We start from the raw sequence: 22,477 nt of genomic DNA on the forward strand, positions 1-22,477 counted from the left end.
GAGCAGCAGTAGGCTGTGATATTGACTACATGACTAATGTGCAACACACGATTGCAACACTGTGAGATATGGAGATCATGCTGTTCTGTGTGCACGTGTGTGTATTTTTTTTGTGAAAAAGATCACGTCAGGCTGCTTGTACTATCGGAGACTAATGTGCAGGCAAGCTGTACTGTTTCTGAATTTTTCCAGGTTGAGACTATAATGCTACTCCCTGGCATTTCCATGAAATGCTTCTGTTGAAGAAGCCTTGAATTGATACATTCCCTTACTTTGCGCTTCTGGAAACCAGCCTACACTTAGTAGCTACTTCCCCATTGCAGGAGCCCCATAGAAATTATATTTCTGTTTGGCAAGCTGCATACATTAACATAGACAAAGCTGTTCTTATTCATCAAAGGGAACCTTTTTTTAATATTTTCTTTCCCTGCAAACATTCTGTCTTTAATTTTGTAACTTTTTGAAAAATGAAGTATAGACACACCATTCCAGATTCTGTTGCACCAACTTCAAACTGTGAATACTTTGCACTTAGTACCAGACATTTCCCATCATAATCTCTCATTGATTTTCTTGGGAAACGTATCATGTTAAAAGCAGTAACAGATTATGCTTCACCCTTGCACTTTTCATTTTTAGCAGCAGAATCATATTTCTTCTGGAATTTAAATTACAAAGTAAATAGTCATTGTATGGCAGTAAATTATCGGGTAACAAATTAATTTTGTTTAATTGTATCAGTGTTGGCCAACTGATCCTTGCCTAATCCCTGACATAGGCAGCCTGACTTGGAGAAAGTGATTTTTACACTTATTAAAAAATTGTTGTTGTCAATACCAGAAAGATATACTTTTATGTGACAGTTATATCCTTTAAAATGTATAATTTGATGATATAGACAAAGTAGAAAGATTCAAATTATGTCATTTACAGAAAATACAGGTGGTAAAAGACTGCATCCTGTGTGTATATATAAAAAAAAACCTTTTGAGTATCACCATCTGAAAACCTGACCAAAAAAACAGTTGAAAGAATTGTGATCAAGCAATAATGGGCTAAAGTGGAAGTTAGTTAAGCTGTAGGTACTGAGGACCCAAACATTAGCAGTTTCAACTGCATTGGTGTGTCGTAGTCGTGTTGAACAACTTGAATAGCTCTGATATTGTCAGCAAGCCCCGTTTAAAATAATTTATTCTTTTGTGACTATAATTGACAGAAAAAAGTTACATTTATGTGGCGCATTTAGACATCTTCAGGGCATCCCAAAAGACTTTACAACCAATCAATTTACTTTTGACATGCAAGCACTATTACGTAGGTAAATTCAGCAAAAGTCTTACAAACAGCAAATTAATGAATGATCATATAACATGTTTTTGGTGGTGTTGGTTTAGGGAGGAATGTTGACCAGGACACCTGGAGAACTCCCTGCTTCTCCTCAAATAGTGCCATATCGTCTTTTACAGATGGAACCTCAGATTAACATCTCATCTGACAATGCAGCAAGCCCCCAGCACTGCACTGAGTTATTGACCTAGATTTTATGTTCAAGTCTGTTGATTCCCAATTCTAATTCAAACAAGAGAGATAGCAACTGAGCCAAGTTGACCAAATAGTTCTGATGGTTGTCTTTTAATGGATACTTTGGAAACGGAATTGTTTTGCTCTGTGGTCTTTTGCCCTTCTTGCTTTGTTATTTTGAATCTCTTACCTTTGATTACTCTCATGGGCAAGTTCCAACTTGTCACATCTTGGAGAATGCCTGTCTTAGCCTTGAGATCTAGGTAAACTTTCAGTAATGTGTCCAGAAAGCCCCGTCATACTGGACTTATCCAATGCCTTAAGATCTCTTGCCTTCAGTGAGCAAACAGAGTACCACACTTTCAGATTTGTTTTACAGCAACAACTTGCATTTATATTACACCTTTAACATAGGAAAATGTACCAAGGCACTTCACAGACATAATCGGACAGGAATTAGCACAAAACGAAAGATATTAGGATGTGACCAAAAGCTTGGTTAGCGATAGAGTTTAAAAGAATAAACAGATTAAGAGTTTCAGAACTTAGGACCTAGATGGCAGATGGAAAAATCATCGATGACTGGGTGGCGTGGGGAATGCACAAGAAGCCAGGGTTCCTGGAGGGTTGTAGGACTGGAATCGATAACAGAGATAGGCACGGGTAAGGCAAAGGCTTGGAGTGTTTTGATCATGAGAATGAGAACTTAAAATCAAGGCATTGGCAGACAGAGCCAATGTAAGTCAGTAGCCGCAGGAATGGGTCAATGAGCTTGATAGAGGACACAGACAACAGGGTTTTGGATGAGATGAGACTTATGGAGGGTGGAAAGTAGGAGACTGGTCAGGGGAGCATTGGAATAGTTGAGTCTGGCAGTGACACTTGCATGGATGAAGGTTGCAGCAGCAGATAGATGTGGAAACTGATGGAGTCAGCATTGTAGAGGATAAGGGGTCTGTAGCTTAGCTCAGAGGATGCGAACACTCTAGTTCAGCCCAAGACAGTAGTTTGGGAGGATAAAATTGGCAATGGTGCAGAGTTTGTGGTGGGGGTTGAAGACCATAGCTTTAGCCTTCCTAATATTTAATTGAAGAAAATTGCAGTTCATCCAGGCCTGGATGTTGGAAGAAGCAGTCTGGTGACTTTAACCAGAGCGTGGTTAGAATGTGGAATTCACTACTACAAGGAGTAATTGAGTCAACTAGCATAGATGCTTTTAAGGGAAAACTAGATAAGCACATGAGAGAGAAAAGAATAAAAGGATATGTTGATGGGGTTAGATGAAATAGGTTGGGAGGAGACTCACGTGGAGCATAAACACCAGCACGGACTTATTGGACCAAATGGCCTGTTTCTGTGCTGTAAATTCTATGTAATTATGTAGCGCAGAGGCAGTGGAGAGCTCAAGAGAGGGAGTGGTGAGGTCCAGCTGGATATTGCCAGAGCACATGTGGAACCTGTCATGCCCCAATGTCCGCCTTTGGCCTGCTGTAATGTTCCAGCAAAGCCCAACGCAAACTGGAGGAACAGCACCTCATCTTCCAATTAGGCACTTACAGCCTTCCGGACTTAACATCAAGTTCTATAACTTCAGACCATGAGCACTCTCCTCCATTTTCACCCCTTTTTTTAATCCCCTTTTTTCAATATTCATTGTTATTTTTTAATTTTTATTTTTTATCCACTTATTTTTATTCATTTTCATTTTTATTCATTGTTTTATCCCCACCTTTTGTCCTATTTTCAATCTTTTTTCGTCACCACCGCCCCCTTCCCCCGCCTCACTCCCACAAGGGCCATCTGTCACTTCTTCATGTTGTTCTTTCCAGAGTGCTTACCCCTGTCCAGTTATTATCACACTCTGCTTTCTTACCTTAGTGCCACCATCAGCACCTCCTTTAGCCAGTACCACTACCATTAACACCCCTTTTGACCTTTTGTTTATGACATCTTTGTCAATCTCTCCGTTGCCTCCACCTATCACTGGCCCTCTATCCAGCTTCACCTGCTCCACCCCCCTTAAACAGTATAAGTGTCATCACAATTTTACTTCTCTTTAGCTCTGAATAAGAGTCATACGGACTCTGAAACATTAACTTTTTTTTCTCTCCACAGATACTGTTAGACCTCGGTTTTTCCAGCATTTTCTGTTTTTGTTTCAGATTTCCAGCATCCGCAGTATTTTGCTTTTTTCTTTCAGAGTCTTTTTAGTCAAATCTCGACTTAGTCTAGGAACATTACTCGACTTCCTTGATTTTGAATATTTGACTGTAATGTAAAAAAAAAGCTGTCATATACAAACTGAATTATGTGACATTATTCAAGTTTGAATTATCCCTCTCTCCAGCCTTTAACTGGTAAAACATGAGCATTGCATCAGGATAGGCTTGATACAGGAACATTGGCTGTAGCTGGTTTTTAAATTGCTTGTGCACTGTGGATATAAAGAACAGCCATTAAATCAAAACTAGATAAATGTACAGCACAGAACCTATTTGTCCCATTGAGTCTGCACCATATTTGTCACTGGCACTGTTTGCTTAATTGTGGTGAAGCTGAGTGTTACCACATAGCCCCACTGTGAGCTTCTTGAATATTTTAGTCTAAGCTGCATTTTTCTTTCTGGACCAGCAGAGACGCACAAAGTTTGTAGTCAAGTTAGTATCTTTATTGCAGCTGGACTTCTCTAATTGCAGGATTTCTAGTTATTCTTTCATAAGTGACTTTAACAGATTCAAAATTTTTCTCTCTGGAAACAGCTACATATAGCTGTCCATTTGTAAAAGCAGGTCTAGGAATATAAATACAGATTTTAAGAATCTGTCCTTGACTTGTTTATAGTCAGAAATATGGTAGTCAAGTTGGGAATTGTTTTCTCCTGAGTTGAAAAGGGAGGTTTAAATCTGATGGGCTCAATGTTATTTCAGGAATAAACATTCTTTCCTTGAAATTTGCCTGTTTTAATTTCAGTATCTATTATCGAAGAAAACAGCTTCCTAACTACCAATCTTGTTCAACGATTTGACAACGTCCTTGTTTAGGATTCAAGTTTCGTAGCAACATTATAACTGTTCCTTCTTTGAGTCTGTGTGTGTTGGCATGCCCATTGGAATTACTGTGTGGAAACTCTGGAGGGTATAGCCTGTTGTCATCAACTTCATCAATGGTCAACGCTGATGCATGCTTTTAATTCACTTGACAGCTTTTCTAAAACTTTTTCATTCCAATCTAGTGAATCATTGCTTTTAGCACAAAGTATAGCTTTTGAATAATTTGTATCAAAGAATTGTCCTTGATATTTTGCCACGCTTCACCAATTCCATCATCTCACCCTCCCTCCCTCCCATGCCATCACCATCCCCATCCTACTCTTGTCAACCCTATCCCATCCATCACAGGAAAACCATTTTGCCAGTCAGGTAATTTTGTTGCTAAGCTTCCCTTGCCTTTTGCTGTTATTGCTCTCCTCCAACCATTGGCAGCCACATGTGCGTCATGTACTGTCCACGCCCCACATCCGTCTGTGCGCCAAGTACCACCCATCAAATAAACCCGCGTCCCTTAAACTGACCAATAAAAGCTGTCCGGACAGAAATAATATTATAGATTGGTGAAGGACAAGTTACTAGAGTAAGCTTTAACTAGCAAGATACAAATAGCATGACATATGAACCCTGTGAACAGCATTGTTGCTGATGGGTTATGAAGCAGACATAGGAAAAACTGGAACTGCCCATTGCTATTGTGTTAACAGTTCTCAGTTTAAACTGAACAAAATGGGTTTTTTGAACAACAGAAATATCTTTAAACTATTCAAATAAAAAGTGGCAGGGTGGGGGGGGTGGTGAACCAGAAAATATTGGGAACTGGAAATAAAAGCAGAAACTGCTGGAAGTACACAACACATCAGTCAGTAGGTGTAGTTAATGTTAATGTTTTGGGTGCATACGAGTTATCAGAACTGAAAACTAAATATTAAGCGAGCATTTTAGTAAAGAGGGACAAAACAGCTGCTACAACTGCAGAGGAGGAGTTAATAGGTTGAATGACCTTCATACTGCTTAATAGCATTTATATTAAAAAATCATTCACTGAGACAATAGAAGGACATAAAAAAACAAAATGTGTGCAAATAATTGAGAGGCAAATGCAAATTGAAAGAGGGAAAATTTTAGAACAAGAACATCTGTTGATGCAAGAGATACAAAATTTTATTCAAAATTGTTTGTCCTGAAAACGACAAGACACGGGTGGAACCCCCTCCCCCTTTGCCAGAACACTCTGTCGATGCAGGAAAAGGGTCTACACCAGAAATGTCAATCTATTTTCCCCTCCCCTAGACACAAAGCTTCACTCCTCATCGTTACCACCCCTTACTGTAAAGGAAGTGGAGGACGCAGCTAATGTCTAAATGCTCAGAAGAAAGATGCAGTACTCATCAGCTTTGTTTGAACAATGCAGAAGGGAAAAGATGGAGACACTAGAGACAAGTTGAAATGGGGAACCACAGGGTGCTTGGGGCCAGACTTGTGGGTATAGCACAACAGCAAAGCAATCACAGAATCTGTGTATGGTTTCCCAACTCTTGGAGAGCAGAGTGAACAGTGAATAAAGTCTACTGGATTAAGGGAAGTACATGAAAGTTGCTGTCTTGCACGGAAGTTGTGTAACTCCTGTTTATTTTTCGCTGAGCTTGCACGTTTTATCAGACTCTCAGCCCATTGTGCAGTCACCTCCCAGAGAAGGAAGGAATTGTGTGTAATTTAATTAAGCTGCTTCTAGTTATATATTTATATTATATATGTATATATGTGTGTGTGTGAAGGAGAGTTCCAGTAAATGTAATGTTGTATTAAGAACTTACCCTTCTAATTGGGCGGTTAAGCATCTTGAAGCTGTGGATCAGTTGGCATTGTTTGATACCGTGGGTCACTTTGTTCTGATCTAAGCAATTGTAGACTGAGAGGAGGCTGGCTCAGTTTCATTTCTTGGAAGAACTGTTTCCAGGAAGATATGTTGATAACAGCATGATATACCTGGCAGTAGTATTGCCTGATTTATTTTGCTCCTTTCAAGGCTTGAGTTACATTGCAAAATGAAAGACTTTTTTCCCTTCAAGTCTTGTATGTTTTGCATTCGGCCAACAAGGTGACTTCGAGATAAAAGCAAAATACTATGGATGTTGGAGATCTGAAACAAAAACGAAGTGCTGGAAAATCTTAGCCAGTCTGGCAGCATCTATGGAGAGGGAAACAGAGTTAATGTTTCAAGCACAATATGACTTTGAGGAATGCTTTCTGACAAATGGAAGCTTAACAGGCTTTTTAAAAGGAATCTTAAGTGTTTGCATTACTAATAATTATTGCAATGCAATGTGTATAAGTAACACTAAAAGTATGGCACTGTAAAATGCTTCTGCAAGCCAGCTTGTGACTTCAAATTTTGGTTTTTATCTTTGTGTTTATAAGCTACTTTTATATTTTGAATTCTGGGAGCTTGGCGTCTAGGAGAGCAAATGTTTGTGTTACTAAAGAGCTTTCTGTAGCTCTTTGTCAATCTCGTGGACCCAGCTAATATAACCTGCCACAGAGTAGAGGGTTTTAACATCATAAATGCAGGGAGGCAGCTCCTGCCTGCCAGAATCCAAATTAAACGAAACAGCTATTGTGTACTCCAGTACATCTAGAATAGGAATTATCTAAGACCTTACATTTGTGATCTCCATATAAGTGCTGCTTTTCCTTTTTCTCTGTTGATTTCTTTTTTAAATAGCAAAGGTAGCTTCTCGTGAAATATATTTGTAACTTAATTTTAACTCGCTTTCTACCCCTGCCCCCTTTTATTTAATTTCTGAAATCAGCAATTCATTTGAGCCAATGCATTATGTTGAGAGGCAGATTGACGCTTCCATTGTTACCTTCTATTTCCACCCCCCACCTCACCCGCCCATTGGTAGCTGTGATTAATATATATTCAGATGGTGACCTTGCCTTTGACAGCCATGTGAAATTATAAAACTGACAGAAAAATAGGTGTTAGATACAGAGCAAACAAGGCTGAGATCAATGGAGTTTGGTACTCTAAGGGAATTGATGGTAATGGTAAGGGAATTGATGGTAATGGTAAGGGAATTGGGTGTTTAGTTGTATTCAGGTGGCAGGCATTAACTGGGGATTCACTTGTCCCTGCATTCCACTTACGTGTACAGGGTGCTGACCCAGGTCCTCCCTTCCACCAGTATCTCGTCCAAGGCCATGAGTGTTATGAATTCCTTCGTTGTCGCTATTTTCGAGCACATCACCTCCGCGGCTTCGCACCTCATTCACTACAAGCGTCACACCATCTCAGCCAGTGAGATCCAGAGTGCCGTCCACCTCATGCTGCCAGGGCAACTGGCCAAACACGCAGTCTCCGAAAGCACCAAAGCAGTCACCAAATACACCAACTCCGTTTAGGTTGATCATTTTAAAGATTATACAGGAGCAGATTGAAACTATGGCGATTGTGTTTGGAGATGTATGTTTGTGATGTGGCTCTGTAAATAAATTTAAGTATGTAAACACTAGAATCTAGTTCTGTCCTTCACTGGGTTTCCACCTCTGCTAGAGTACCGAAACCGCCCTTATCAAAGTCACAAATGACATCTTTTGTCACTGTGACAAAGGTAAACTTTCTTTCCTCTTCATTCTTGACCTGTCTGCAGCATTTGATACGGTTGACCATACCATCCTCCTCCAAGGATACTCTGTTTTCCAGCTGGGTGGGACTGCTCTCACCTGGTTCCATTCTTACCTGCCTAATCACCAGAGAATCGCTTGCAATGGCTTCTCTTCCTACTCCCGCACCGTTGCCTCTGGTGTCCCCCAAGGACCTATCCTTGACCCCTTTCTATTTCTCATCTACATGCTGCCCCTCGGCGACATCTTCTGAATGCAGTGTCAGTTTTTACATGTATGCTGATGGCACCTAGCTCTAACCCACCACTACCTCTCTCGACTCCTCCACTGCTAAATTATCAGACCACTTATCTGCGATCTAGTACTGGATGAGCAAAAATTTCTTCCAATTAAATATTGGGAAGACTGAAGACATGGTCTTTGATTCCCTCCAAACTCCATTCCCTCGCCACCAACTGCATCCCTCTCTATGGCAACAGTCTTGAGATTAAGCCTGTCTTTTTGCAACCTTGGTGTTACATTTGACCCTCAGCTGAGCTTCCTGTTGTATGATGCTGTGTGCACCTGCATGCCGTTGTAACGTTAAGGTACTCGGCAGAGCAAGGGTTAACGTGGGACTGGCGAATAGCACCGCCCACAGTATGATGCATAGAGTCACATGGTAACAATCTAGAGTGAGCACTCTAGAAGCAACCTACCTGCATGGCAGCAGCACCATGCATGACATTAACTGGGATCTGTGCATAGTTAAAGATTAGCAATAAATGATTCATGTTTAAACATACAAGTCTTAAGATCTCATCATTGAGATATCAAACGATCCCATAACACAGCATGGCGATCAGCAGTGATATGAAAGATAGCATTTTAAACGAAGACCCCACAACAGAATCCCAAGGTATGAAAAACTTTGAAACCTGACTAGATGCACCTAAGGAGAAAAATTGAAGAAACTGTTGAAGAAGCTTTGCTACTGACTTGGAAGTTGAGGAATCCACCAGTGAGTGGAGCTTCACTGCAAGACCCCTGAGTGACAGAGTGAAGAAACCTGGTCAGTTCACAAGATAGTGAGCAAAAATTGCACAAAAAAAAAGCTGTACTTAAATTGTAGAATAGGTGGCAGTACCAGGGCTCAGCATCCAGAGGGCAGTTGAAAGAGCTGCAGATGGGGTCTACAGCCAACACCATAACTCGCGATGGCCGGGCTGAAGCTTTTAAAAAAAAAAGTCTAAAGTTTAAAAAGAAAAAACGCGTTAAAGAGAGAAACCTGCAGAGCACAGTTTTTTTTTTAAAAAAGGCAAAAGCCTGCAGAGTTTGAAAAAGGGAACCCTTTTTAGCTGGGTCCCTGGCTTCTCGTACAGAGGAACAAATTGCTGCTGTTTTAAAAGTTCCTGTAGAGTTTTTTAAAAGAAGAAAAAGAGGCAGAAACTGCTGCAGTATTTTCTTTTTTAAAAAAAAAAGCCATGATCACAGGGAGCCTGTTGAACCCAAAAAAGTGCAAGAAAATCAGAGAAAACTGGTAACTGCAGACAGCCTGAGTGGGGGAAAAATGGTTACTGCACAGATAGCCTTAAAGGAGCAACGACATTTCAAGCTGCAGCTACAAGGGGAAAAAAGGGGCAATGGACAGAAAATTATAAGAGCCAGGTGCATTTTGGATAAGGAAGTGGTTAAACCAGACCAAACAGTGGGAATCTTGGGGAAGACAATTTTTAGTTTATAGAACTACTGCATTAAATAAGAAATTAAAAGAAGTACAAGTTGAGTTTTTATCCCTGTTTGGTTCGTTTGCTAGTGAAGTACACCACAGCCAACGTATAGATCAAAACTCGACAACATTTGGTGAGAGATTAAAAGGCTTTGACAGATATTTTAAACTCCAAGTTGTGGAAAGCACGGACCCTAGAAGAAGGTCCAGCACACTCCCAGTAAAGCGCTGAGGGCAACAGAAGACCCCAGCGAGACAGTCTCATAAAACTCCAGAAAGAGGGAGCCAAAAGAACCCATTCCAGAGAGAGGGAGCCAGAAGAACCCAGAGTGAGAGAGGCAAATAATAGTGCGGAACAAGCAGATGGTATGAATGAAGGAAAGCTTTCTGAGGTAACTCGAAAGAAGCAAAACGTAAATTAAGCTGTTCTACAGGAAATTGTTCGCATCAGAGCTGAACTGGAAGATTTGAAGCGCAAGATTCAAGCTGAGTACGTACCTTTGAAAACACACGATAAACTGAAGTCTTCGATGAACCAAGCTATTGGAGATCTGAACAGACCTTTGTCTCAGAAATTTGTATCAGGAGGAAATAGCGGCCTTCAATTCCACAGTTGGCAAATCAAAGCAGGAGTTGGGAAAACTCAACCAGATGTACAGCCAGGCAAAACAGCAGGCAGAAAAGGTATGCAAAGATGCTGCGACCTTGAAAGACTCCTTGAAGAACCAGCCATGGACAAACATGAGCTATAAAGGATGTTGCATATTACTTCAGTTACAACGCAGCTTTTTCTATCAGTAGCAACAAAATGATATACTGAAGCCCAGAGTGAGTTGGCAAGAGGTCAACAAGAAAGTAAACAGTTATAAGAACAATTGATTGTCCTTCAAGATCAAATGTAAAAGCAATGCATCACCATTCAGCAACATGAAGGAATAGTGACTGTCTGAAACAGCAGAATGGAAGCATAGCAGAAGAAACTCAAGGAATTTATGCTGAATTACAGGAAAACTCAAGGTGAACCAAGCGAGCTTTGCAAAGAAAAGGAAAACCTGTTGAAGAATCTTCATGCTACAAGCGTCCCTCAAATCAAAGTTTATTCTTCTGGAAAATTCATTTTGCTTCTCTTGGTAATTTAATGTCACTCTGCACAAACTGAAGAACCAGTTGACAGAGAGGACTCAGCAATGTTCAAGATTCCAGGAGGAAGCCAAAAGCTACAAGAAACAGACTGAAAAGCTGAAGAAGCAGTTGAATGAAAACGAGGAGCCATTGAAAAGGAAAGCCATAGAACTTTCCAAGCTGTGAGTGGATAATTAAGCCATGTGTAGCACGATTACAGAACTGAAACAAGCTAAGACCTTCACCAGAGACAGACCTGGCCAACAGTGAAACCAAAATCAAGGACAAAGTTCTGTTGCAGCCAGAAAGAAAAGACAGAAATAAGATCGGAAAATGTAAATCCGACACTGAAAGCAAGGAGCTGGAAGAAAAAGCATTGGATGTCTCAGGCGTACTGAAAACTATTAAGTTGTTGAAAACTGAAATGGCTGACATGAAAATCAAGAACTGAACATCAAGAAAGTCCATCGAGCATGGCAGACACCATCGAAAAAGAAAATTCGAGTCCACTCTCGGAATCGACAGAGTGCACGTTCCCTTTAGAAGAAATGGGACAATCCCACAGTATCCGAAAGAAGCAGACAGGTTGTTAATAAAGAGAAGTGTAACTCAGGAGTGCAAAAAGCAAATGGAGATAACCAAGTACCAGAAACACAGAGTGCTACTACCGTTCCTCCAAACGTGACAGAGATGTGGAAGACCTGTCAAGCCTCAAGCCAGAGACTTGAGGTGAAGGGATAACGAAGGGAAGATTGTATTGTAATACTCCATTGGAAGGGAGGAAAGTTTTCTTTTGAGAAGAAAGGGGGGGCTGTTATATGATGCTGTGTGCGCTTGCATGTCATTGTAATGTAAAGGTGCTAGGCAGAGCAAGGGTTAACATGGGACTGAAGAATAGCAGTGCCCATAGTATGATGCATAGAGCCACATGGTAACAATCTAGCTAGAACACTCTAGAAGCAGCCTACCTGCATGGCAGCAGCACCAAGTATGACATTAACTGAGATTTTTACATAGTTAAACATGAACCATTTATTAATCTTTAAACATACAAGTCTCAGGATCTCATCATTGAGACATCAAACGAACCCATAACACAATGCTTCCTACCTCACTTGTGCCATCTCGGGACCACCTATTTCCACCTGTAACATCGCCAGACTTTGCCCCCTATCTTTGTTCATCTGCTGCTGAAACCCTCGGTTCATGCCTTCATTACCCCTAAACTATTCCAACTCTCACTCCTGGCTGGTCTCCCACATTCTAACCTCCATAAACTTCAGGTCATCCAAAGCTCTGCCTTCCTCCCCGTGCTCACTGAGCTATGTTGGCTCCCGGTCAACCAACATCTTGATTTGAAAATCCTTATTCTTGTTTTCAAATCCCTCCGTGGCCTCACCCCTCCCTATCTCTTTTATCGCCTCCATCTCCACCACCCTCTGAGATATCAGCGCTCCTCTAATTCTGGCCTCTTGAGCATCCTGGATTTAATTGCTCCACGTTGCTGGCCACACCTTCAGTTGCCTTCGGTCCCCAAGCTCTGGAATTCCCACCTCTAAACCTCTCCCATCTCTTCCCCTCACTTTCGTCCTCTAAGATGTTGCTTAAAACCTACCTATTTGAACTAGCTTTTGGTCAGCTGACTTGATACCCTTATGTAGCTCTGTCATGTTTTGTTTTACAATGTATCTGTGGATAATTTGCCTTAGGATAATTTAATAAAGCTAAAGGTGTTAATACACGTTGAAGTTAATCCTCAATTGGGCGCACAGAAGAGTTTTTTTTAAACCTAGGTTTCTGCACAAACTGATCTCAAATATGGAAAGAAGGAAATTCAACCAATTCAGCTCTTGTTTACAATTAAATCTCAAATTTCACAATGAAAGTAACTCTTTTTCTGCTGAGATTTAATTAGTCCAATTCTACTAAATATAGAGCTGCGTATGTGTCAGATTAAAGCTGGCAGACTGCAACTGCCAACTGCACTATGGTATGGTCCTAAAACTTGGCAGCTGCCATCCTACTTGGCTTCTGTCATCTTGCAGCTGCCTTGCTTCCATTGCTGAGGCTTTCCTAGGAATCACTTGGGCTGCTGTTTCTGTTCTAATCAAATGTAAAAATAAGGGAGAGAGTGGAGTCAATTCAACAAATGTAATAGTACACTATATTTGTATAGAATTATGCTCTCCATTTTAAAAAGTCATGTGTGGAACTCTGGTGGTGCTGGGAGGATGCATATTTTGATTCCCCACTTGGCTCAATAACCAATTTGATTGATGCTATGGGAGGGAATTGTTGACAGCTGCAGGCAACTGGTTGGGAATGGGGTGACAGGGAAGGGAGTGAGTGGGATTGTTGGGTTATTGCTGCACACTGCCCCTGTACCTAATGGAAGAATACTTTTTGATTGTAGTCCAGCAAAGTGCCACCACCAGCCCCTCCATGGCTGAACCACATGGATTAGAAGGAAGGGGTGAATTTGCCTTGGTTTTTGCTAGATGTTTTTTCTTTCTCTCACTTAGCTGAAAAGTTTATCCTGAAGAAAATGAATTTCCTTGCAGGATGAAAAAAAATGGAACCACCAGCTGAAAATGCTATTAATTGTCACAATTTTGGACAACCGAGATTCCATTGTACTATAATGATATGCTCATGATTTACTCCTGCACCATCTAACCATTCCATATGTCCTCCATTCCCGACTCCAGAGGAGGATAGTCAGTTTACTTGGTCCTGATCACCTATGAATTCTCTTATGGCCTCAATCTGGAAGTATTCAAAGTGGAATCTTAAACCTATACCCTATAGATTTGCAATACAAGAAGTTTTATTTACTCAAACATTGAGTCAGTTATTGCATTGCTTTGTTAAATGCACAACCTTAATTTTTAATGCAATATGATACTGAACACCGAGTCTCCCTTCTAAACTTCATTTTGGTCTGTTTCAATTCTCCAAAAATATTTTTAAATTGAGGTTTCTCAGCAGACAGCTACTTGCATTTACACGGTCCACTCTATGAAAAAACCTGTTTCTTGCTATCTCTGCCGTGCCTATGTAACCTCAATTCCCTTGACTCCATTGATATCTGCGTTTTGGCTGCCTCAGCCATTTTGGCTCCATACCTGAACCTTTCCCTTCTATCTCTGTGTCTGTGTCACTTTTTTTTCTCTCCTGTTGAGACAAAGGACGCAGAATCTTCAGCTGGGAAAGACTGGATATCCGACAAAGCAGTTTGATAGCAGAGGCAGGAAGGGAGGCAAGAGATGAGGTGGAGATGTGTAATAAGGTATCATCGAAGTATCCATTATCTGTGAATAAACTGTGAATAATATCAGCATGGGGTAACATGTAAATGTAGAAGAGGAGTGTGGTGACTCTGTAGGAACATAGGACTTGGGAGCAGGAGTAGGCCATTCAGCCCTTCGAGCCTGTTCCACCATTCAATTGGATCGTGGCTGATCTAGTTGTGTCTCGCTCCACTTTGCCATTAGCCCTCCAGACCCTTGACTCCCTTGCCTATCAAAAAGCTGCCTAACTCTGCCTTGAATAAATTCAATGACCCAGACTCCATTGCTTTCTGGGGAAGAGAATTCCCCATACTACTGACCCTTTGAGAGAAAAAATTCCCCCTCATCTCCATCTTAAATGGTAGACCTCATATTCTTAAACTGTGTCCCCTGGTTCTAGTCTCTCCCACAAGTGGAAACACCTTTCTGGCGTCTACCTGATAAATCCCCTCAGGATCTTATGTTTAAATAAGATCACCTCTCATTCTTCTAAACTCCAATGGATAAAGGCTCAACCTTTCTTCATAAGACAGCCTCTTCATCCCAGGAATGAGTCGAATGAACATTCTCTGAACTGCTAATGTAATTATATCTTCAAATAAGCAGACCAAAACTGTACACAGCACTCCAGATATGGTCTCACTAATGCCCTGTACAGCTGCTGTAAAATATCTCTACTTTTATATTCCATGCCCTTTGCAACATTCCATTTGCCTTCCTAATCACTTGCTGTACCTGTGCATTATTTTTTGTTTTTCATTTACCAGGGCACACGCATCCTTCCATAACCTCTCTCCATTTAAACAATATGCTGCTTTTCTATTCTCCTCGCCAAAGTATGCAAGTTCACATTTTCCCACATTATCTGTAAGGGTGGGGGAAGAGTTGTGTCTGAGGTCAGCGCTTTTCCTTACTGAACTTTGCGGCACAGGGAGGGGAGCAGGAGAATGGCAGCTTGCATGGAGGCTCAGGACTGGCAAGGGTGATTCAGCGGAGGGGGGGAAGGCTGTGAAGTGGGGTTGGGGGCATGGAGGAGTGGAAGGGGGATCCAAGGAAGGACAGGGGTGGGGTCAGGGGCATGGAGGAGTGAAAGAGGTAAGGGCCTGGTGTCCTGGGTGTGGTAGGGGATGGGGGGATCAATCAGTCAAAGTATGACAATGAGGGGCCTAAAGAACAATGTCAGTAATGTCCACATGTGGCTCTTTCTCAGGGTGTTGGCCGGCAAAGTTCTTACAGGGCTTTTGAGTTCACCTACAATATTTCAATCATCCCCGCTGAGAGTGATCTCGGACAATGTCCTTTACAATGCATAGAAGGGAGGACCAGCTGAGCCTGCAAATTCAGCCATGTCCCACAGAGTGGCGAGTACAACACTGTACACTAATATAGACATTCAATAAAGAGTGAATGCAAAAACACATCATTTCTTCCACAACAAAGAAATATCCCCAACTCCCCTGTAACCATCAATGTGTGCCAGCCATGAGGCGTGCAGCATATTCAGCTGCCTGACTAAGCTAGTCTTCACAAATAACAATGATGCACACGTGAATAAAGGAAAACCAATACATATGAAATATTTAAAAGTGAAGTTCAGTTTTTAAAAACACCCTTGCCACCTTTGTTCTCTCTATAAGTCTTATGTTAATGACGATTGAGTTGGGCAGGGAAGTCGTTGCCGTAAATGAAGAGCCCTCCCTGTTTGTCCAGGAGGCGCGCTCATAGCCTGCCCGTACCAGCTCCAATGTCAGCTAGCGGTGGGTTTCACCACTGAAAAGCTTCCCCCACCCTGTGATCGCATGTGTCACCCGTGCACATTGCTGATGCTTTAAATTTTAATTAGAATCGCGTGGGAACCGGCAAAAAGTCAGAGAGGAAATGGCGGCCACTTCCTTTTCCACCGTCGGAATTAGAGCGCCACAATTAAAATTCCACCAAGTGGACCGGGCAAACCCATTCTTATGGTACTGTACGCTGAAAGAAAAGTTTTGGAGAAGGATGACTTGGTCAACTGTGTCAAAGACTTGTACAGTGGTTGAGAAGGAATAATGCATCATCACAGAATCTCTCAGTGCGGAAGAGGTCCTTCAGCCCATCGAGTCTGCACCGATACGTGAGAAGCACCTGATCTACCTACCTAATCCCATTTACCAGCACTTGGCCCATAGCCTTGCATGTTATGATGTGCCAAGTGCTCATCCAGGTACTTTTTAAAGGATGTGAGGCATCCCGCCTCCACCACCCTCCCAGGCAGTGCATTCCAGACCGTCACCACCCTCTGGGTAAAAACGGTTTTCCTCTCACCCCCTAAACCTCCTGCCCCTCACCTTGAACTTATGTCCCCTCGTGACTGACCCTTCAACTAAGGGGAACAGCTGCTCCCTATCCACCCTGTCCATGCCCCTCGATCAGGTCACCCCTCAGTCTTCTCTGTTCCAACAAAAACAACCCAAGTCTATCCAACCTCTCTTCATAACTTAAATGTTTCACCCCAGGCAACATCCTGGTGAATGTCACTGTTATTTTCGGGGTGGTTTCTCTATCCTCTCAAGTTGAACCTTTTCTCTTGTGTGGAATTGAGAACTGAAATCCTGTTAAATGTCCTAATCCAAGTGACACTTGTTGGATTCCAATAGCTAATTTCTACTGATGTTCTAATAAAGCAAAAGTTTACATTTTTGACACTTTAAATGTATGTCCAATGAAGCAAAATTTGGATGGTGTCAGTTTATGAATGTGCAAACTCTGTTAAAGGAAGCTTTTGTTTCGGCGCTAAATTTTTGCACATGTTGAATTTGAAGTTGCAGGATTTGGTTTAGGGCGGAAGCAAGAGGTGATTTAAGGTTACGATTGTGCAAACAAAGTTGCTGTTGTATAAATTTAGTAGGTAGAGCAAGCTAGTTGGGATGAAGGACCTTTTCTCTTACAATATTTCCTGTATTTGTCATGTTCTTGACACCAAATGACAACCCAGAATTCCATCTTTTTTTCCCCTGAATGTTCAGTTTACGTTTAGTTGCTTTTTTTTTAGTTCATTTGACTATTTACAGTTAAGCACAATGAGGCTCAGATGACAGTGGTGGCTGCTATCTAAGCTTGGCAGGTTGTGAGAGCTGATTCTTGTCTCTCTTTAGAAGCTGGTTGTTCATTTAACTGAAATATATTTTAAAAAATCCTTTAGCAGAATAAGAATTAACTGGACTGTGCCTTTGTGTTTAAAATAAAATTTATTGCACCATGGTGTCAGAGATCTTTTTTTTAAAAAAAAGTAAGTGATTTTGTAGAATCGAGCTGGGCCGCTGCATTGTACCTGTTGATTTTGTGGTGACGCCAAGCGGTGGCGATTTTGAGGTATGTGGTAGAAGCAGCTAATTTATGATCCATGTAATTTCCCCTCTCCAATGGATTTAAAAGCCCCAGTTACATATAAACATATGAACTAGAAGCAGGAGTAGGCCATTCAGCCTCTCAAGCCTGCTCTGATAAGATCTTGGCCGGTCCAATTGTGATCTCAACTCTACTTTCCTGTCCACCCTCGAATACAAACATAGGAATTAGAAGCAGGAGTAGCCATTTAGTTTGCCTACAAAAGCATAAAGTGTTTCAGTACATTATTCTACTGTCCAGGGACAGTTGCCAAGTGCATACAATCAAAATGTAATAAGCATCAGCGAAGTTTGATTAATACTGTGTAAGATCAGTATTTCGGTATGGAACTATGCAGAATGACTGATATGCAAGATTTGTGCTTCCATCCAGTAAATCGGTGGAATCTTAATAAGAGGGAAAACCTTTTGCAAGCAGCTATTAATGAGTGAAAGATTAGCCACCTAATGTGCTGCAGTGGAATTAGCCAATGCATTTACTATATATCAAGTGGACTGAGCATTATGATCCTGAATTATGTTAAGTCTTGATCAGTATTCTGTATCTGAGTCTTGAGCATGCATCTGACATTCTACACAAGTAGTGTAAAGTGAATGTGATTGAGAAGTATTTGGTAAATGGATCAGCCATTATCTGGAATTAACAGACTTTTGCAAGGATGACATTGATCCCAAAAACCGGGGATTGCTGTTTAATTTTGAAAATGTATTGCAATTGTCCTTTATTTTGTGTAACAATCTGACATGCTGTATGTGTTGTTGAGTCCTCAGGATCTGAACTTGATTTGAACTGTTTTTGATAAGTTTTTGAAAATTCATGCAGTTGATTTGTATTGCACATTGCTGTGGGAATACCAGTTATTTCCACCCTTGTTATTTTTTTAAAAGTCTCTTCCACAGTTCAAAATCAAAAAGGTGAATGTGTTTCCAACAATAAATTACTGACTTTTTCAACAACAACAAAATCCTTTTTCTTTCCACACAGGGAGCGGTGACTCTTCAATGGACAAAGAGTTCTCTGGGGCGATGGTGGGTCCCACTGTGAGCACACCCAACAGTCAGCACTCTTCACCCAGCCGTTCTCTGAGTGGTATGTCTTTACTTTCCTTTTTTTAAAAATTGTGCATTGCTTTGACTCTGATCTGAATGCGAGCCAGAATTGAAAATGAATAGAGAAACTGGTTCTAGCTTAGTTTTCCTAATGTGAACACGTTTCTGTAGTATTGATTTGGTAGCAAACCTATATACTTTGCAAATCTTTAAGAGAATTTTCATTGAACTGAATTAACTGTTGAATTCCAACAGGCAGTAGGATCTTAATTTGTGTTCATACAACCCTTTGCATTTTTAGTAATTGTATCAAAATCTGCAGTTCTGGGCATACATCTTGTGTTTTTCGCAAGTTTTATAGATCCAGCTTAAATTTTGTTTGGCGGTGGAGACGTGACTCTGTTGATAGTGTTACGACCATGTGAAGTGGTGAAGTAATTCCCCTATTCTCCCACTCCAGGTTTGACCATAACGGGGTTTTTTGTGAATTTGGAGAGGATGTGCGTTGCCAATTCTGTAGGAGTCCCACTATTTACATTTTTAGACTGCAAAGAATTAGTCGGACAGGTTTTCTTAGTTTCAATAAACTTATCTTGCTCTTTGTTTAACCTATTTCCTGAATTTAAAAAAAATATATACGCACGCACACACGTACAGATGGCAGAGTAAGAGGATAAGCTTATAGGATTTTTACGGCTCATGAAAAATAGAGGAACATACGATTAGTTGTTCCTTGGCTGGTCTTAACGCGATGATTCCACGTTGCGGCCGTTTTGTTCAGTTGTCTTCCTGGGTGTAGTTGTATGGAGCAGATTTCGACAATTTATTCCCAAACAGTCTCAGTTCGCAATAGATTTCTCAGGATGGTTACTTCGCAAAACCAGCCAGCACTCCTGAGAAATAGGCAGAGAGGGCCCACACTTTCACAGCCTGTATTCAGTACAGCATTCTTTTGTGTTCCCTTCTACTTGGTAAGCAGTCCTTAAAAGTAACTCGCTGGCTGTATGTTCCAGCCTGCTGTTCAACTCAAAAAAAATAAATAAATAAATTTGCACTGCTGATAACTGGCAAGGTTGGGATCTTGAGATCCTGGGACTATGGTGAATGAATGTCTATCTCCTTAACCAATGAAATTTAAGGATAGAGAAAGAAACAGGAACGATGGAGGTGGAAGTAGGGCGAATTAGAGTCAAATTAGTTACAGAAAGAGAAATGGAGGGGAAGAAGAAAGATTGATTTGCGAGGGGGAGAAAGAGACAGGTAAAACAAGCAAAAAAAATTAAAATTTTCAAAATATCCTTGGAACAATTTACTACCTGCAGAAGACACTCCATAGTTTCAGTTGTTCCCTTTCTTGGCTGGAGAAGTTGAGTGCATTAAGGGAACATAACCTTTTTTTCATTAAAAAGGCCCCTACATCATTCAAATACCAGCCCTGTCTTCCTGCAGTGAGTTTTATTCATATTTACATTGCAAATGCAGCAATTTCTGTTGTGTACATTTAATGTGCCATCATTTTCCATGAATGCAGTTGAAGAGAAACATTGAATTTCTGGAAAGGGATATATTGGAATAATTTAATTTACTTGTCTGCCTTTATTCTTCACAATGATGCAGAAACTTCTGAAATTCAGCATACAAGTTTGCCTTGCCTGCACTTTAGAACATAGCTAGTTTAACATTTCCAAAATGGTGCTGGGTGTTCCATGCCTGAATAATTGGACAATAGGCCTATTTAGTGCTCGCTTTTCATGTACTTATGATTTATTCTACTTTATTTTCACGTGCATCATTTTCTAATTTCTCCAGTTCTGTATTGAGTATCTAGTCTGTACACCACGCCCTTCTGAATATCACTGTGGACCTTTTGCACATAGTGCTTATTGAGTTAAGATTGCAGTTTACTGTATCTGCGTGCTGGCTTTCTGACCTTGCAGTGCTAAATCTGCCTCTGCCCTGGTGGTAAAATTGTAGAACCATTTAGATAGGATAAAGAGCGCCAGATTTGGCAACATAACTGTTTGAAACTGGCAGACAGGAGCTAGCCTTCAATGATCTGATCTAAATAAGCACCAATTAAAAGTGCCAAAAGTTACTCCTGTATCACCACTAACTAGTGAATCTTTTGCATAATAATAAAAAGCAAGAACAGTACAATACACTCAAGAACCTAGCCAGCAAGACAACCCAATGTTCCAGGTGAATTTTCATCTTGTTTCATTGTTGTGTTTTGGGAGTTTCAATATGTGCTCCACATTGTTACCCCTAAGGCATCTTTTTGGAATTACAGGAGTTGGGAGGTAAAGCAAGTTTGAAATGCTTCATGTATTTTCACACTTTACAATTAGATGGATTAACATCTTAACTGTATTTTAATGACACAGTTGAACTATCAAAAGACACTAAATTTATCTGATTGATTGAGAAATGTGAGAGGACAGAAATGCATATTAGATTGAAACTCACTTGATAATTTTTGAAAACCATAATGCATTAAATCATTAATAATGGGGCAATTGAGTAGTATGGCAAATAAAAATTACAGGAGTTTTTGTGGCATCTGAGATCTGACCTGTAACCACAGGTTCGTTCTTTCTGTCCTTTATTGTGTGTGCGTGTGGTAACCATTTATTGTTATAACTGCACCCCTTTCCTCAGTTGTAAAGATCTCAAATTTTTGAGGACAGCATTGACATATTGGAAGCATTTCCACTGGATCAGAGTCAAAAATGGTCTTAAATTTTTAAAATTGTGACAGTGAATGGGAAAAGATTTTCTCCTCTGGTTGGTGAGTCAGTGATGGTGGGTCATCAATTTAAAATAGTTATTTAGAGAAGAGAGAAGTTAGGAGAAATTTCCTCTTGTAGGGGGTTGCTGAAACGTGAAATGCTTTGTTACAGGGAGCGGCTGTGGTAAGCCATCGTGTCCTTTAGGGGAAAATTGGATAAATATTTGAAGTAAAAGAAGATATAGGGCCATGGAGAGAGAATAGGGAAGTGAGATTATATTTTAATTGCCAAAAGCCAGCATAACCACACTGGGCCAAATGGCCTTTTTATGTGCTGTACGCTTCTGTGGTTTTAGGGAGAAGTTGACCTAATTTACTTGTTCTGAACAGTGCGCATAGGCATACAGTGCGGTGTTTTCCCAGTCTTACACTAATGGAGGCTTAACTGATTTCCTATCAGAGGCACTAAACCTCGATGATAAAACCTAGGGCAAATATATAATTTATTGTAAGAAAATGCGTGTATAATAATCAAAGATGCATCTGAGAGGCATATTTGACTCTCTTCTCAGCCATCTTTCCCAGCTATCTTTTGACTGACCCAAACTTGGACAAGGATGGAATGCATTTTTAAATGCCTTGGGTATGTGCTGGCATGAAACAGGCCACATGTGCTCAGTTTTGTTCAAGCAGTTTGGAAAGCTGATGGGGTGGCTGCCCTACTTAAGGGTACAACTGTAGAGGTCCAATGCCCAAAATCCAGCACCCTTGGGACTGAGACCATGACGGATTTTGGATTATCCCAGATTTTGAATTACTCGCTGGTGGAACAGGCAACTTGTGTGTATGATTGATTCCCCTCTCCCATCGCATTGTTTACACGGAAGTTACCTTTAAACATTAAAAGGATGTCAACATCATTCTAATCACTGAAAGTTGCCATAGTATAATCCTGGAGATTTGGAGAAATATGTTGATGCACTGTCAGGTAGTTC

General features: G+C 40.8%; 2 protein-coding genes across 8 annotated transcripts in view; both read left to right on the forward strand.

Annotated features, from left to right (window-relative positions):
* cdk2 (cyclin dependent kinase 2) overlaps nucleotides 1-22,477 on the forward strand; it is a 434,240-nt gene that overhangs the window by 266,214 nt on the left and 145,549 nt on the right. The window lies entirely within an intron of this gene.
* ikzf4 (IKAROS family zinc finger 4) overlaps nucleotides 1-22,477 on the forward strand; it is a 160,434-nt gene that overhangs the window by 89,345 nt on the left and 48,612 nt on the right. For all 7 annotated transcript variants that reach the window (XM_078534577.1, XM_078534578.1, XM_078534572.1 and 4 more), the window contains exon 3: nucleotides 18,690-18,794. In XM_078534577.1, coding sequence (XP_078390703.1) covers nucleotides 18,690-18,794 — 105 coding nt within the window. The remainder of the gene's footprint in view (nucleotides 1-18,689; nucleotides 18,795-22,477) is intronic.

The sequence above is a fragment of the Cetorhinus maximus genome, chromosome X (genome assembly GCF_964194155.1).
Source record: "Cetorhinus maximus chromosome X, sCetMax3.hap1.1, whole genome shotgun sequence".
Taxonomy (NCBI): domain Eukaryota; kingdom Metazoa; phylum Chordata; class Chondrichthyes; order Lamniformes; family Cetorhinidae; genus Cetorhinus; species Cetorhinus maximus.